At 49.2% G+C, this 16,803-nt stretch overlaps 1 protein-coding gene across 2 annotated transcripts in view; it reads left to right on the forward strand.

Moving 5' to 3' along the window:
• The window catches only part of REV3L (REV3 like, DNA directed polymerase zeta catalytic subunit), a 235,346-nt gene that overhangs the window by 188,998 nt on the left and 29,545 nt on the right, over positions 1-16,803 (forward strand). For both annotated transcript variants that reach the window (XM_054022361.1, XM_054022362.1), the window contains 2 exons: positions 9,726-9,834; positions 15,519-15,725. In XM_054022361.1, the coding sequence (XP_053878336.1) occupies positions 9,726-9,834; positions 15,519-15,725 (316 nt within the window). The remainder of the gene's footprint in view (positions 1-9,725; positions 9,835-15,518; positions 15,726-16,803) is intronic.

Below are 16,803 nucleotides of genomic sequence, written 5' to 3' on the forward strand. Positions count from 1 at the left end.
GGTACTCCTCTCGTCTAGCTGGAGTACCGCAGTTGACGGCGAGCACTTCCGGGTTCGACTTATCGCGTCCAGACAAGATGCGATAAGTCGAACCCAGAAGTTCGATCGTTCGCCGCCAAACTACCGGGTAAGTGTAGACCTACCCTAAGAAATTAAAATGTGATATCTAAATTCCTTTAGACATTTTCCAAACTGAACTAACATTCTTCTTCAAATGATTGCTCATATTGATTTCAATTATATGTGAGTGCACCGTGTGCACAGTCGTTGGAAAGTTTTTCCCATAGCAGCACCCATCGGGTCGGCTATAGAGCCCCCTGGAGTGGTGCCTTCATGGCGCTTAATATATGACCTTGCAAACCCAGCACTTCCTCAGTTCCTTCTTACTACCAGTGATGGTTGTTGTAACTGCAGTGACTTGCTTAGCAAGCTCTCCTCGTTTTTCCTAGCCTCGTTATATTTAGCTTTAGTGGTTTTGGTTGTTACAGCAGATAGCCGTTGGGAGTGGGGGGTCTTCCCCTTCACCCTGATCGCGTTCCCCGTTGGGACTTGGGGTCTGCGTAATTCCCAAGGGTTTAAGCCCTGCAAGTCCTGCAAGAAGCCCATGCCAACGGGCGACCCCCCACAACGCTTTCTTAAAGTTTTTGAGGGAAGCACACCAAGCAGAGAAGTGCAGGATTTAAAAGGGTTTCGCCCCAGAAAAAAAAAAAAAAGAGCGAGACTTTCGCCTCAAGCAGCTTCTCATGGAGGTGGCACTTAGACTGCAACCTACATCGGTGCGGCAAGACCGGGCACTGAGCTCATCAGTGCACAGCACCCAGCACCAGTGATAAAAGCAGCAATGCGGAAGGACTCTGGGAGAGACCCGCAGCACCGGCACCGAAACCAGCGGGATCGACCCGGCACCAGTCCCATTCCCCAACGCAGCGGAAGCAGGGGAGGAGTGGATCTCCGATTCAGAGGCCCACCCCTTTGGAGCCAGCCAATGGGGCATGTCCCAGAGAGGAGCACCCAGGGCCAAAGACTTTGGAGCCAGCACCGTCAACTTCAGCCCCACAAGGGGGACTGTCGAGTCCGATGCCGTTGGACTCCCTGAGCCAGGTCATTGAGGAGGTGGAATTGCTATCCACCTGGACACCTTTGAGGCCGCAAGGGACCTCATCGCCATGAGGGCACCGCGATCCCTGGTCCTTCAAGCCAAACCTCCAGTACCACAACGTGTAGCACTGTCTCAAGGCAAACCGGCAATGCTTCGTCCCTCAGCACTGTCAGTGGATCTTGGCGCCGCTTGGAGTCTAGGCGCCACTCACGGTACCGCTCCAGGTTGCGCCAGCGCTCGTGATGGCGATCTTCACACCGATCCCCGTTGCGCAGCAGGTCCCACTCCCGGCAGCAGTCATCCCAGTCAGTGTCCCCGCACAAACACCGATCTTGGTACCAGTCCAGATTGCAGCACTGCTCCCCAGCCCCACTACACCACTCTCCAGCCCCCCAGTCCAGCTCTGCTCGGCACCACCCTGTCCATCGTGGTCCCAGTCCCTGTCTTCAGACTCGGAGACAGGGTCTAGATACTCAGAGCGGGGCCAGCATTGGTCAGGCCATGGAAGCCTGAGGTGGGGGCAGGACCATGGCCTGCGCAGTGGCAGGGACTAGCGCAGTGGCCATTTTGGACCCCGTGGGTGTACCACCAGGCCCAGGGCGCCCAGTCCAAACGTTTGCATTCGGCAGCCTCTGAACCATGGGTGCCGAAGGCATCAGCCAGTTGCCCCACCCCTAGGGGTGCTGAGGAGGTACTGGTCACACTACTTCCCCTGGAACCAACCCCAGTTCCTGAGCCAGGTATGGTTGGCCCCAGCAGAGAGGCGGGACAGGAGGCCCATGGAGACTAAGAGGGTTAGGGTTTCAGGCATGTCCATATCTGGACCGCCCCCCATAGACAGCCTTGCCCACCAGGACCTCCTTTGCAGGGTGTGTGAAATATGGGTCTGCAGACCGAGGAGGTGGTGGAGTCGGAGGACCTCAGGGTTGACATCCTGGCCCCAGAAGGCCCGTCGAGGGTGGCTCTACGCCTCATCAAGACTATATAGGCCAATGCTAAGACCATTTGGCAGACCCCGGCCTCCATCCCTCCCACCGCGAAGGGTGTGGAGAGGAAATATTTCATCCTATCTAAGGGGTACGAATACCTCTTGACACACCTGCAGCCTTGCTCGTTGGTGGTGGCTGCAGTAAATGAAAAGGAGAGGCAGGGACAACAAGCCCCAGCAACTAAGTCCAAGGACGCCAAGCGCCCAGATTTATTTGAGCACAAAGTGTATTCCACGGGGCGGGGGTTGCAACTCAGTATTGCCAACCAGCAGGCAATTCTGAGTAGATACAGCTTTAACTCCTGAAACTCGATGCTCAAGTTTAAGGAGCTGGAGCCAACAGAGTCCCGGGAGGAGTGTGGAGTGATAGTGGAGGAGGGCAAGGCAGTGGCACAGGCCTCACTGAATGCTGCGGATTCAGTGGCACGCAACTTGTCCTCCGGTATCGCCATGAGGTGTAGCTCATGGCTGCAGGCCTCGGAACTCGCACCCGAGGTTCAGCAGACCAGGCAGGACCTGCCTTTTGATGGGGCAGTTCTGCTTGTGGAGCAGACTGACTCTTGGTTGCATAGTCCTAAAGGACTCCAGGACTACCATGAAATCCTTGGGTATGCACACCCCGGCAATGTTCCTGATCAACTCCATTCAATGTGTAGTACACAGAGGACTGCATGTATTGATTGTGTGCATTCTTTTGCCAAGAACCTAAAAGGCTTACAAGTGGCATAGAATGAGTTGTCTGAATTGAGCCTGACTGCTAAAAGCAGAAATGATATTGCTGGACTAGTAAAATACATGTCAAAAATTAAGTGTTCTGTTTGCCTCAGTGTGGCTGAAAATTCTAATCCCCATCAGTGAAAAGAATCTGGTCCTTCAGCACTGAGACACTACACTTGATGTTGAAAGAGACAACATCGAGGGTCTTCTCACTGAACAATTGCATGAAAAATGGAATGAAATTTACAGTGCATGTGTTGCAGCAAACATTGGCATCAATCCTCCAGGGGCAATAGACGCATCCAAACACAGAGGAGATGATGGAGGTGATCAAGACAAGCCTGTAAAGACCGTCTTTAGGACCATATTTTCTTTCTCTTGTGGACTTTATCATAGGTGACCTCACTTAAAGAACAAGTTAAAAATCACTTAGAAAAGTTAGATGCCTGCAAGTCACCAGGGCCTGATGAAATGCATCCTAGAATACTCAAGGAGCTAATAGAGGAGGTATCTGAGTCTCTAGCTATTATCTTTGGAAAATCATGGGAGACGGGAGAGATTCCAGAAGACTGGAAAAGGGCAAACATACTGCCCATCTATAAAAAGAGAAATAAAAACAACCCAGGAAACAACAGACCAGTTAGTTTAACTTCTGTGCCAGGGAAGATAATGGAGCAAGTAATTAAGGAAATCATCTGCAAACACTTGGAAAGTGGTAAGGTGATAGGGAATAGCCAGCATGGATTTGTAAAGAACAAATCGTGTCAAACCAATCTGATAGCTTTCTTTGATAGGATAACGAGTCTTGTGGATAAGGGAGAAGCGGTGGATGTGGTATACCTAGACTTTAGTAAGGCATTTGATACGATCTCGCATGATATTCTTATCGATAAACTAGACAAATACAATTTAGATGGAGCTACTATAAGGTGGGTGCATAACTGGCTGGATAACCGTACTCAGAGAGTAGTTATTAATGGTTCCCAATCCTGCTGGAAAGGTATAACAAGTGGGGTTCCGCAGGCGTCTGTTTTGGGTCCAGCTCTGTTCAAGATCTTCATCAATGACTTAGATATTGGCATAGAAAGTACGCTTATTAAGTTTGCAGATGATACCAAACTGGGAGGGATTGCAACTGCTTTGGAGGATGGGTTCATAATTCAAAATGATCTGGACAAATTGGAGAAATGGTCTGAGGTAAACAGGATGAAGTTTAACAAAGACAAATGCAAAGTGCTCCACTTAGGAAGGAACAATCAGTTTCACACATATAGAATGGGAAGAGACTGTCTAGGAAGGAGTATGGCAGAAAGGGATCTAGGGGTTATAGTGGACCACAAGCTAAATATGAGTCAACAGTGTGATGCTATTGCAAAAAAAGCAAACATGATTCTGGGATGCATTAACAGGTGTGTTGTGAGCAAGACACGAGAAGTCATTCTTCTGCTCTACTCTGCGCTGGTTAGGCCTGAGCTGGAGTATTGTGTCCAGTTCTGGGCACCGCATTTCAAGAAAGATGTGGAGAAATTGGAGATGGGCCAGAGAAGAGCAACAAGAATGATGAAAGGTCTTGAAAACATGACCTATGAACGAAGGCTGAAAGAATTGGGTTTGTTTAGTTTGGAAAAGAGAAGACTGAGAGGGGACATGATAGCAGTTTTCAGGTATCTAAAAGGGTGTCATAAGGAGGAGGGAGAAAACTAGTTCACCCTATCCTCTAAGGATAGAACAAGAAGCAATGGGCTTAAACTGCAGCAAGGGAGGTTTAGGTTGGACATTAGGAAAAAGGTCCTAACTGTCAGGATGGTTAAACACTGGAATAAATTGCCTCGGGAGGTTGTGGAATCGCCATCTCTGGAGATATTTAAGAGTAGGTTAGATAAATGTCTATCAGGGATAGTGTAGACAGTATTTGGTCCTGCCATGAGGGCAGGGGACTGGACTCGATGACCTCTCGAGGTCCCTTCCAGTCCTAGACTCTATGAAAACCCAATGTAAACATTTCAAGCCTCAGCAGCAATAGCAGCGCTCCTATCCTTGTCGGCCGAGGCAGGGCTTTTATAGGAGATGGGGCAGGAATGACAGACGCAAGCCTTCAAACCCTCCAGCCTGGGCAGGGCCAGGGCCCGACTAAACCATCATCGGGTTCAAAGCAGGCCTTTCGAAGGTGCACCCAAGGGCAGCGCACCAGTCACAATTCCAGATCCGTCCCCATCTTTCTTGAATCGTCTGTCCCACATCCACTGTGCTTGGTCCAAAATAACTTCGGATCACTGGGTTCTCTGTACGGTAGAAGTGGGATAGTCTCTCCAATTCAGCTCCTACCCTCCCTCCCAACACCCTTGGCTGTCTCTCTTCAGGGACTCTTCTCACGAGCAATTCCTTATCCAGGAGGTGCGGACACTCCTCGCCATGAGAGCGGTAGAGGAGATTCCTCGGGGGCAAGGGATTCTATTCCTGATACTTCCTAGTCCCCAAAGCCAAGGGGGGTCTCAGACCCATTCTAGGTCTGCGAGGACTCGACAAGTTCATGGTAAAGTTGAAGTTCTGTATGGTCTCCCTGGGCACAATTATCCCTTCTCTGAGTCCGGGAGACTGGTACACTGCCCTCGACATGAAAGACACGTATTTCCATGTAGCTATTCAGCCTGCACACAGATGATTCCTATGATTCGTGGTCGACCACAGACATTATCAATTTACGGTCCTTCCATTCGGCCTCTCAGCAGCCCCCCGAGGGTTCACCAAGTGCATGTCAGTCGTGGCCACTTTCCTCTGTCAGAGGCAGGTGCAGGTATACTCGACAACTGGCTGCTTAGGGGCCACGCTGGGGACAGGTGGAGTCTCAGTCCGATTGGTCAGATCCACATTCGAGAGACTGGGTCTCCTCCTCAACTTGAACAAGTCAGCCTTGTCATTGACCCAAAGAATAGAATTCATTGGGGCTGTGTTGGACTCGGTTCGGGCAAGAGCACTTTTGCCAGAGTCCCAATTCCAAGCTATGATGGACCTCAGTCAAGGCCTCAGGCAATACCCCACCACTACAGAAAGGGGATGCCTGAGTCTCCTCAGCCACATGGCAGCCTGCACTTATGTGACCTGGCATGCCAGACTGAGGCTCAGGCCTCTACAGGTGTGGCTCACTTTGGCCTATTGCTCAGGACGCGACAGCCTGAATTCAGTGGTCACGGTGCCAGGGCAGGTGTTTGAGTCCCTTCAGTGGTGGCTCGACCCTCGCACAGTGTGCGAAGGAGTCCCCTTCAATAGCCCTCAGCCCTCCTTGTTCCTAGTAACGGACGCGTCAGCTCTGGGGTGGGGTGTGCATTTGGGAGACCTCCAAACACAGGCCTTTTGGTCGCAGGATGAGCTCTCCCTCCATATCAATATCGAGGACCTGCGGGCAGTGTGACTAGCATGCCAGACCTTTCAGGCCCAACTACAAGGTCAATGCGTAGCAGTTCTGACGGACAACTTCACTGCCATGTTTTACATCAACAAGCAGGGTGGAGCCCAGTCCTCTCCCCTATGTCAGGAAGCCCTCCGGCTGTGGGAGTTCTGCATAACCCACTCCATTCACCTGGAAGCATCCTATCTACCAGGAGTTCAGAACGCACTGGCGGACCACCTCAGCAGGTCTTTCCACAATCACGAGTGGTCCATCTGGCCGGATATCATATACTTCATCTTCCAAAGGTGGGGGTTTCCCCAGGTCGATCTGTTCGCCACCCGGAGCAACAGAAAGTGCCCAATGTTCTACTCCTTCCAGAAACACAGTCCAGGCTCAGCCACGGATGCATTCCTGCTACCCTGGGAAGGCTGCCTGCTCTATGCCTTTCCCCTGTTCCCTCTCATGCACAAGGTCCTATTCAAGGTCCGCAGGGACTGGGCAGAGATAATTCTTGTGGCAACAGCGTGGCCTGGACGACATTGGTACACCATGCTCCTGGAACTGTCAGTGATTGCCCTGATCATGTTGGCTCTCCTCCCCGACCTGATCACTCCAGGACCACGGTTGTCTTAATTACCCCAACATCCAGTCTCTCCACCTCACGGCTTGGAAGCTTCATGGCTGAACCTCATGGAGCTTCTGTGCTCAGAACAGGTAACTAAGGTCTTACTCGGCAGCAGGAAGCCCTCCACTAGCGCCACATATCTGGCAAAGTGGAAAAAATTTACTTGTTGGTGTGACCAGCATCATACACCCCCTCTTCAGGCACCTGTACCTTTCATCTTAGAGTACCTTCTGCATCTGAAACAGCAAGGCCTGGCAGCATCGTCCATAAAGGTACACCTCACTGCTATTTCATCTTTCCACCTGGGAGCGTCTGGATACTCCGTCTTCGTCAACCCTATGGTTGGTCAGTTCCTCAAGGGTCTGGAATGGCTACATCCCCAGATCAGACAGCCTGTCCCTGCATGGGACCTTAATCTGGTCCTCTCCAAGCTAATGGGGCCCCCATTTGAACCGCTGGTGACTTGCTCCCTTCTCTATCTGTCGTGGAAGGTAGCCTTTCTGGTTGCCATTACATCAGCAAAGAGGGTGTCTGAGTTAAAGGCCCTTACCTCAGACCCACCTTATATGGTTTTCCCCAGGGATAAGGTGCAACTCAGACTTCACCTGGCCTTTCTTCCTAAGGTTGTGTCACACTTCCACGCTAGTCAGGACATTTTCCTGCCTGTTTTTTATCCTAAGCCTCATGCCAGTAGCCATGAGCAGAGGCTGCACTCCCTGGATGTTCAGTGAGCACTAGCCTTCTACACTGAGCGCACTAAGCCATTCAGGAAGTCGAACCAGTTGTTCATGGCAGTGGCAGACTGAATGAAAGGATTCCCGGTCTATCTCAAAGAATATCTTCCTGGATCACGTCATGCATTCACACGTGCTACAAGCTGGCCAAAATACCAGCCCCGGCTCTTACGGCACACTCCAGTAGGGCCTAGGCCTCATCAGTGGCATTCCTGGCCCAGGTCCCAATACAAGAAATCTGCAGAGCAGCAACTTGGTCCTCAGTGCATATGTTCACCTCTCATTATGCCATCATCCGGCATGCCAGAGATGATGCAGCTTTCAGCAGAGTGGTGCTCCAATCAGCGATTCCATAACTCTGACCCCAATGCCTAGGTAAGGCGCGGGAGTCACCTAATTGGAATCGATACGAGCAATCACTTGAAGAAGAAAAAACAGTTACTCACCTTCTCGTAACTGTTGTTCTTCGAGATGTGTTGCGCATATCCATTCCAAACCCACCCGCCTTCCCCTCTGTTGGAGTAACTGTCAAGAAGGAACTGAGGAGGCACCGGGTCGGCAGAGTCATGTATTGAGCACCATGAAGGTGCCCACTCCAGGGGGCTCCACAGCCGACCCGATGGGTGCTGCTAGGGGAAAAACTTTCCGACAACTGTGCACACGGTGCACACACACCTAATTGGAATGGATATGAGCAGCACATCTGGAAGAACAGTGACGAGAAGGTGAGTATCCACTTTTTCCTCCTTTATATGTACAGGATATATGGCAATATGTTGTTTTTTTTTCTTTTAGTATAAAAGCTGTAGTTTTCCTTACTGATACCTTAATGATCCAAATCTAGAAACCAAAATGTTGATTAGTTATTTTTTTAAAAAACTGCTGCTTGTTTTAATTGTAAATATCTTTGTGGAACAATAGTTGGAAGAGTTGGGAGCTATTTAAAATTATGACCAGGCTTAAGTATAAAGTTTCTTAAGTTTCTAGGGTTGCCGACTGTCTAATCATAAAAACCCAGACACCCTTGCCCTGCCCCTTCCCCAAGGCCCACCCCTTCTCCAAGGCCCTGCCCCCACTAACTCCATACCTCCCCCCACCCCCACCCCCGTTGCACGCTGTCCCCCACTCTCTCTCACTTTCACCAGGCTGGGGCAAGGGGTTGAGGTGTGGGAGGGAGTGTGGGCTCTGGACTGGGGGATGGGGCCGAGGGGTTCGGAGTGTGAGAGGGGGCTCCAGGCTGAGCCTTGGGCAGGAGGTTGGGGTGCAGGAAGGAGTGCGAGCTCTGAGAGGGAGTTTGGATATGGGAGAGGGCTCAGGTGTGGGATGGATCTCAGGGATGGGACAGGGGGTTGGAGTGCGTGCAGGAGGGGGTTCGGGCTCCGGCCAAGTGGCGCTTACCTCAGGTGGCTCCCGGGAAGTGACCAGCATGCCTGGCGCCTAGACTCGGGGCAGTCAGGTGGCTCTGTGTACTGCCCGTGCCTGCAGGCACTGCCGCTGCAGCTCCCATTGGCCGTGGTTCCCAGCCAATGGGAGCTGCAGAGTCGGCGCTCAGGGCAAGGGCAGTGTGCAGAGACCCCCCCGGATGCCCCTGTGCCTAGGAGCCGGACATGCCAGCCACTTCCTGGAGCCGCACGGAGTCAGAGCAGGTAGGTAGCCTGCCTTAGCCCCTCTGTGACGCTGGACTTTTGGTGGCCTAAAATCTCCCGGATTGGCTTCAGTAGCCTCCGGGAGATTGAGCCTGATTCCAGGAGACTCCCAGCCAATCTGGGAGGGTTGGCAACTCTACAAGTTTCCAATTTGAAGTCTTAAACGATTTATAGAAAGATTATATAGATTACCCAATAAAGCACGTGCAATTTCTAGCTGAGTTTAGATCAAGATTACATGCCTCTGGGAAATTGGCCTCTGAGTACCATGGTGATATGTGCAGAACAGATTGATAAATCAGTTTCAGCATAGAATTTGGACACACATTGCTCCTTTGCTTTGAAAGAATGTCACTTGTAATTAAGAAACTTTAAATTGTGGTAGGCTTGTTCATAGTACTCTGTGGTTGTAACCATACTATTTGTGTTGGTGCTGTCAATATTTTAGTATAGACTCATACTTTCAATTATTTTGAATGTAAATTAATTGATCATTTTGTATCCTTATTTAATTTTCTTCTTTACTAGATTTGATGAGTTTAAATTTGGCTGCACATCCCTCAGAGTACCTCCTGACTTACTTTATCAGATTCGGCATGATATCACAGTGTCACCCAATGGAGTGGCTTTTGTCAAGGTACTGAGATTTCATTGCTCAATGACCGACATTTTCACTTTTAGTTTGTTGGTTAGTCCAAGATTAAACACACTGCTGGTTTAGCAAGAGAAAAAATATTTTCTGTTTGTCAGTGTGTTGTCTTCCAGCACTTGCCAGTACAAATCACAGGATTGGTATTTTGACAATTCAGGAAATAAATATAATAGTTGCATAGTTTTACTTTTACTCGGGTTTCAGTAAAGGCTCATTTCCTCTATTATTGAAATTATATTTCTGTTCATGCAGTGCAGTGATGTATTTGTACTTCTTAATCATACTGGAATCACAGTTACCTATGTGTAACAGTTCTTCTTCGAGTGCTTGCTTATGTCAATTCCATTGTAGGTGTGTGCGCGGTCGTCAGAGACTTTTGTCTTAGCAATATCCATAGGGACGGCTGTGGCGCCCTCTGAAGTGCTGTGCTCTTTTCAGGCACCACTGTCCCTGCACCCCCTCAGTTCCTTTTTACTGCCCGTGGCCCAGAGAGCTCGGTTTAGCCCCTCACCCAGATCCCACGAGTGTGATTGGGGTCCCGACACTGCATCGGCCGCAACATCGCAGCAGTGGCACCAAGGACAGTGGCCACCAGCCCAGTGGCCTTATTGGGGCTCGTGGGGAATGCTAGTTATGGCTACGCCCCCTTCCCAGCGATCTTCGGCTGCCACCTCGGAGCAACAGCAGACGCCACCAACGGCACCTGGCTCAGTGCATGCTAATCGCTCGGAGGCTGGGGTTGAGGAAGTGGTATCCACCCCAAAACTTCCCTCCCCTGAAGAAGCCACAGATCCTCCTCCAGTAACCCAATCATCCTCGTCGTCCCCAGACGAGGCAGTGGCAAGCCCTTCGAGAACTAGTCCACCCGATGATTCAAGGAGCATCAGACTCTGCTCCGGAGAGTGGCGGACAATCTGGGCTTAGAGGTAGAGGAGATGGCTGAGCAGACTGACTCATTGTTCAGTATCCTCTCCGCTTCCACCCCGCCTGCCTCGCATTGCCAGTCCACGAAGGGGTCTTAAAGATTGCCAAGGCCCTGTGGCAAACTCCCTCGTCTATCCCTCCTACTTCCAAAAGGGCAGAGAAAAAATACTTTGTCCCGGCTAAAGGGTTCGAGTGTTTATACACTCATCCGCCCTTGGGCTCGTTGGTCATCTCTGCAGCCAACAAAAAGGACAAACAGCTCCAGTCCTCCTCTACTCCCAAGAACAAAGAGGCCAAAAGACTGCATCTCTTTGGGAGAAAAATTTATTCTACCGGCAGCATACAGTTCCAGCTGGCAAACCACCAGGCTCTCCTGAGTAGGTACAACTTTAATTTGTGGGATGCTCTCCATAAGTTCCAGGAGTCCCTCCCATGAGGGTTAGCCCAGGAGTTCGGCACCCTGATGGAGGAAGGCACGGCGGCAGCCAGGTGCTCCCTACAGATGGCCTGGGATGCAGCGGATTCTGCGGCTCAGGTAATCACATCGGCGGTGGTGATGAGGCATAGCTCATGGCTACAAACGGCAGGCTTCTCTCAAGAGATGCAGAATTCAATCCAAGACCTCCCATTCAATGGGGTTGGTCTCTTCTCCGAGCAGACAGATGCCAGGCTGCATGGGGTGAATGATACAAAGGCCACCCTTCATTCGTTGGGCATACCTAAGCCACAGGCTGCTTGAAAGCCCTTCCAGCTGCCCCCACTACCAAGACCTTGGGAGCCCCGCCAGAGTTCTGTAAGAAGAAGGGACAGTAGCTTCAGCAGGCATCACCCCTCTTCTTCCTGCTCACCTGCAAAGCCTGGGCCCTTTAAACACCCTGGAGGCCAGAAGCGTTCATTTTGAGGGTGTGCCCGGGAGCAACACCTCAGTCAGTTCCCCGGGTTCCCTCCCACCCCTTACTGAATTGTCTTTAATCTTTCCGCTTGGGCTTGTCAAGGGTAACCTCAGACCACTGGGTCTTGGATATAGTATCCCAGGTCTATACCCTACAGTTCACAGCCACCCCTCTCTCTCTTCCCCCCTCTCCCTTCCCCATTCCTCTTCAGAGACTCCTCTCACAAGCAATTCTTCATTCAGGAGATCAAAAAGCTCCTGTGCCTGGGGGCGGTGGAGGAGGTTCCTCGGGACATGCACGGAAGAGGTTTCTGCTCCCGTTATTTCCTAATCCTGAAGGCCAAAGAGGGCCTAAGACCCATCTTGCACCTGTGGTGCCTCAACAAGTCTCTCAAGAAGTTGAGGTTCCGCATGGTTTCCATGCTTCCATTATTCCTTCCCTGGATCTGGGAGACTGGTACACCGCTCTCGACTTGCAGGATGCTTATTTCCATGTTTCCATATTCCCGGGACATAGGCGTTTCCTCCGTTTTATAGTTGGAGGGCGCCATTTCCAGTTCACAGCGCTCACTTTTGGCCTATCGTCGGCCACAAGAGTGTTCACCAAGTGCATGGTACCAGTAGCGGCTTACCTCAGGCGGCGTGGGATCCACCTGTTCCTGTATCTCGACAACTGGCTGGGTGCAAAGAGGCCTCGATCTGGTTCACTCCACCTGTCTCAGCCTAGGCCTGTTGATAAACATAGAGAAGTCCACGTTAATGCCAGTACAATGTATAGAGTTTATCGGGGAAGTTCACGACTCCACGCAAGCCAGGGTCTTCCTTCTGGAGGCACGGTTTCGGGCCATGGCAGACTTAATCTCCCACATAAAGGCCCACCCGCTCATCATGGCCCATACGTGCCTGCAACTGTTGGGCCACATGGCCGCGTGTACATATGTGGTCAGCCATGCCCAACTTCATCTGAGGCCCCTACAAACATGGTTGGTCTCGGTTTACATTCCCAGCAGGCACCCCCTGGACCGAGTGGTCACGGTGCCGAGCAATGTCCCACTTTCTTTAGACTGGTGGTGGGACCCCAAGTTGGTGTTGCAAGGCGTTCCCTTTGTGACCCCATCTCCTTTGCTCACCTTGGTCTCGGACACATCAGATCTAGGGTGGGGGGCCCACCTGGGAGAGCTCAACACCTAGGGATGTTGCCTGCAGCACGACTTAGCCTTGCACATCAACATCAGGGAACTCAGAGCGGTCTTGCCCCATCTGAAGGGGAAGGCAGTTCAGGTCGTCACAGACGATTCGGCCGTGATGTATTACATCAACAGGCAGGGTGTAGCCCAGTCCTCAGCCCTTTGTCGGGAAGTGCTCAGCCTCTGGGACTCCTGTGTACAGCACATCATCTTCCAGGTAGTGGCCCATCTGTCTGGAACCAGGAACATCCTGGCAGATCACCTCAGCAGGTCCTTCTAGTCTTGCCACAAATGGTCGCTCCTGGAGGTGCTGCACTTGACAGCCTGGCTGCTGCGTGGCTGAGTGGGGAGGAGCGGCAGTGCTCCGCTAGTGTCCAGTGGGTTCTGTTGGGAAGCAGGAAGTCCTCCACCAGGGCTACCTATGTGACAAAGTGGAAACGCTTCACATTTTGGGCCTCGGATTGGCTCATTTGTGCAGAGGAGGCCTCGCTGCAGGACATCCTGGACTATCTGCTCCACCTCAAGCTCCAGGGCTTGTCATCCTCGGTCAAGATACACTTGGCAGCCATTTCCTCATTCCACCCTCCTTTTCAAGGCAAGTCGGTCTTTGGCAATCTCATGACGGCACAGTTCCTGAAAGGTCCAGAGCATCTTTACCCACATGTCAGGGACCCAGTCTCTCCTTGGGACCTGAATCTTGTGCTGTCAAGGCTCATGGGTCCCCCCTTTGAGCCCTTGGCGTCCTGCTCCCTCTGGTTCTCTCCTGGAAGGTCGCCTTCTTGGTCGCTATAACTTCGGCCTGTCGGGTGTCTGATATCAGGGCGCTTATGTCGGAGTCACCTTATACAGTCTTCTTATGGGACAAAGTCCAACTGTGTCCGCACCCAACCTTTCTGCCCAAGGTCATTTCCCACTTCCACACAGGCCAAGATATTTACTTACGGGTCCTATGTCCAAAGCCTCATGCAACAGATGAGGAGCGCAGGCCGCATACGCTGGACATCAGGCAGGCTCTGGCCTTCTACATTGATAGAACAAAGCTGTTCCATAAGTCAACGCAGTTGTTCGTGGCTGTCATTGACAGGAGTCAGCCCAGAGACTCTCATCCTGGATCACGGCCTGTATCTGCTACTGTTAAGAGCTAGCAAAGGTGCCCTCACCAGCTGTCATGATGGCTCACTCAACTAGGATAAAGGCTTCCTCGACAGCCTTCCTCGCTCAGGTGCCGATCCAAGAAATTTGTCGGGTTGCGACCTGTCGTCCATTCACACGTTCGCTGCGCACTATGGGCTGACCCAGCAAGCTCGAGATGACACTGGTTTTGGCAGAGCAATGCTCCAATCAGCAAAGCTGTGAACTCCAAGCCCACCTCTGAGAATTCTGCTTGTGAGTCAACCACAATGGAATCGACATGAGCAAGCACTCGAATAAGAAAAAAGTTACCCACCTTTCGTAACTGTTCTAGGTGTGTTGCTCATGTCCATTCCATTACCCGGCCTCCTACCCCTCTGTCAGAGTTGTCGGCAAGAAGGAACCAAGTGGGTGTAGGGACGGAGTCACCTAATATACCGCGCCATGAGCGCAGCACTCTAGAGGGCGCATGGCCATCCCTACGGATACCGCTAAGGCAAAAGTCTCAGAAGACCACGCACATGGGCGCACGCACACGTTCAATGGAATGGATATGAGCAACACATCTTGAAGAACAATAGTTACAAAAGCTGTGTACCATTTTTTCTGCTACTGCTGCATAGAAAAGCCTGTGCTTTTGGAGATGAAGATAATTAGTTTGAATTCCACTGTTTTCATTTTATGTCATGTGTAGACCCAGCTGACTATAGCTAATGTACATTCATGGCCCCAACTGTTTCAGCTTGTCACCAAGAAAAATATTCAATGTAATACAAAAACTTTAAGTTAAAAGGTAAGTATTCCAAGGAATATTACAGTTTAAAAAAATCCTGAATATTTATATGTCAACAAATAAAGAAAGGTAGTAAAATAGTCAAATCCTATCCCAGTTATTACAATCTTTTAAATATATGTACAAGTGCACAATATCACATTGTCCATTGCAAATTCAGAAAAATAACATTAACACTGCCCTCACATACTTTGCTTCCCTTTCAGATTAAGTAAATTGACAAAACCAGCCAAAGTACTGATTGCTAGAACACCTCACTATTAATGTATATTCATGTCAAAGACTAACTACTAATTACTGCATTCTGTTTCAGTTGGCTTTTTTTAAACATTTTAGAGGCTAAAAAAATTATTTGGGCATAAGCTTTCGTGGGCTAAAACCCACTTCCTCAGATGCATGGAGTGAAAAATACAGTAGGAAGATATATATGTATATATATATTACAGAGAACACGAAAAGATGGGGGTTGCCATACAAAAGTTTTTTTCTCCTGCTGATAATAGCCCACCTTAATTGATTTGTCTCGTTAGAGTTGGTATGGCAACCCCCATCTTTTCATGTTTTCTGTGTATATATATATCTTCCTACTGTATTTTCCACTCCATGCATCTGAGGAAGTGGGTTTTAGCCCATGAAAGGTTATGCCCAAATAATTAGTTAGTCTCTAAGGTGCCACAGACTAATACGGCTACCACTCTGAAATCTTTAAACATTTTGTTTCTCTTCATTCCTTTTTCGGTAGCCTTCAGTAAGAAAGGGTGTGTTGCCAAGAATGTTGGAAGAAATTTTGAAGACCAGGATAATGGTGAAGCAGTCAATAAAGGCTTACAAGCATGACAAAGCTATCACTCGAATGCTTGAGGCACGTCAGCTGGGTCTTAAACTGATAGCTAATGTCACATTTGGTTATACTTCTGCTAACTTTTCTGGAAGAATGCCATGTATAGAGGTAAGGGATGCAGATAAAATGCAAAAGGGATTTAGGAAAGAGACTGTTGTTAAAGCAGCACGAGATAATGTAATGTCATTGTTTGAAACATGCATTTAATCTAAATGCTACCATAAATGCTGTTTTTTCTCTTAAAGTACCAAAAAAAACCTTGGTTTCAGTTGTGAGCTTAACATTTTGAAATCCATTTTGTAGTGATAAACTACTTAGAATTAGTATTTTCATAAAGATGGATTGGACTAGAGTTCCAACCATCAAAGTAAAACAATTCAGTGTAGCTGTTTCAGTCCTTTTAAAAAAACAACAACCAGTACAATCCAAAAACTAGAGTAAACTGAAAGGTTTAAGTACCAAGGAAGGGGGAGGATTGCTTAGAATGCTCACAGAGGTTACAGCTAGGAGTACTGGGATAAAATTGTGCTAAGGAAAATGTAGACTGTATGGAACAAATGTGCTTTCTCCTGATTTTTGAATAAGTAATAATGTAACAAATTATGTACATTCCATATTAACTTATTTCAGCCTTCATTAAAATAAATTGAAATTTATTCTGCTGGTTTGTTTACCGCACAATGTCTTACAAATAAAGTTACATATGTACCTTAATTAGACATTTAGGACCTTATCCTGGAAACCCATACTCAAGAAAACTCAAGATTTCAGTGGGGAGTTTTGGCCGAGTAAGGGCTAGAATCACACCCTTGTGAGTGTAACTGTTCCTCAACGTGCACTTACAAAGCTAAGAATGATATGTAATATTAAGGAGATAATATATCACTTGGTTTACTCTTAAAGCATGAATTAATAAAAAGGAAAAAGGAAACCTTGTGATCAAAATGAATATATTTTCTGTGTACAGGAAAGAAGTTGACAACAGCAGCATTTTCATCATTTACTTCCATTAGAAACTGAAACCTGATACGTTTGTGTCTGTCCAAGCAGCCTCTGCTTTTAATGAATAATTGAAATGAGAGAGAAAAAGACCTTGTAGGTCATCATGTCCATCTCTTTGTTAATGCACATTTGCTCCATACAGTACATTCTCAGGTGCATAGTCTAGTTTTAAATGACTCAAGAG

Source organism: Malaclemys terrapin, chromosome 3 (assembly GCF_027887155.1).
Source record: "Malaclemys terrapin pileata isolate rMalTer1 chromosome 3, rMalTer1.hap1, whole genome shotgun sequence".
NCBI classification, from domain to species: Eukaryota; Metazoa; Chordata; order Testudines; family Emydidae; genus Malaclemys; species Malaclemys terrapin.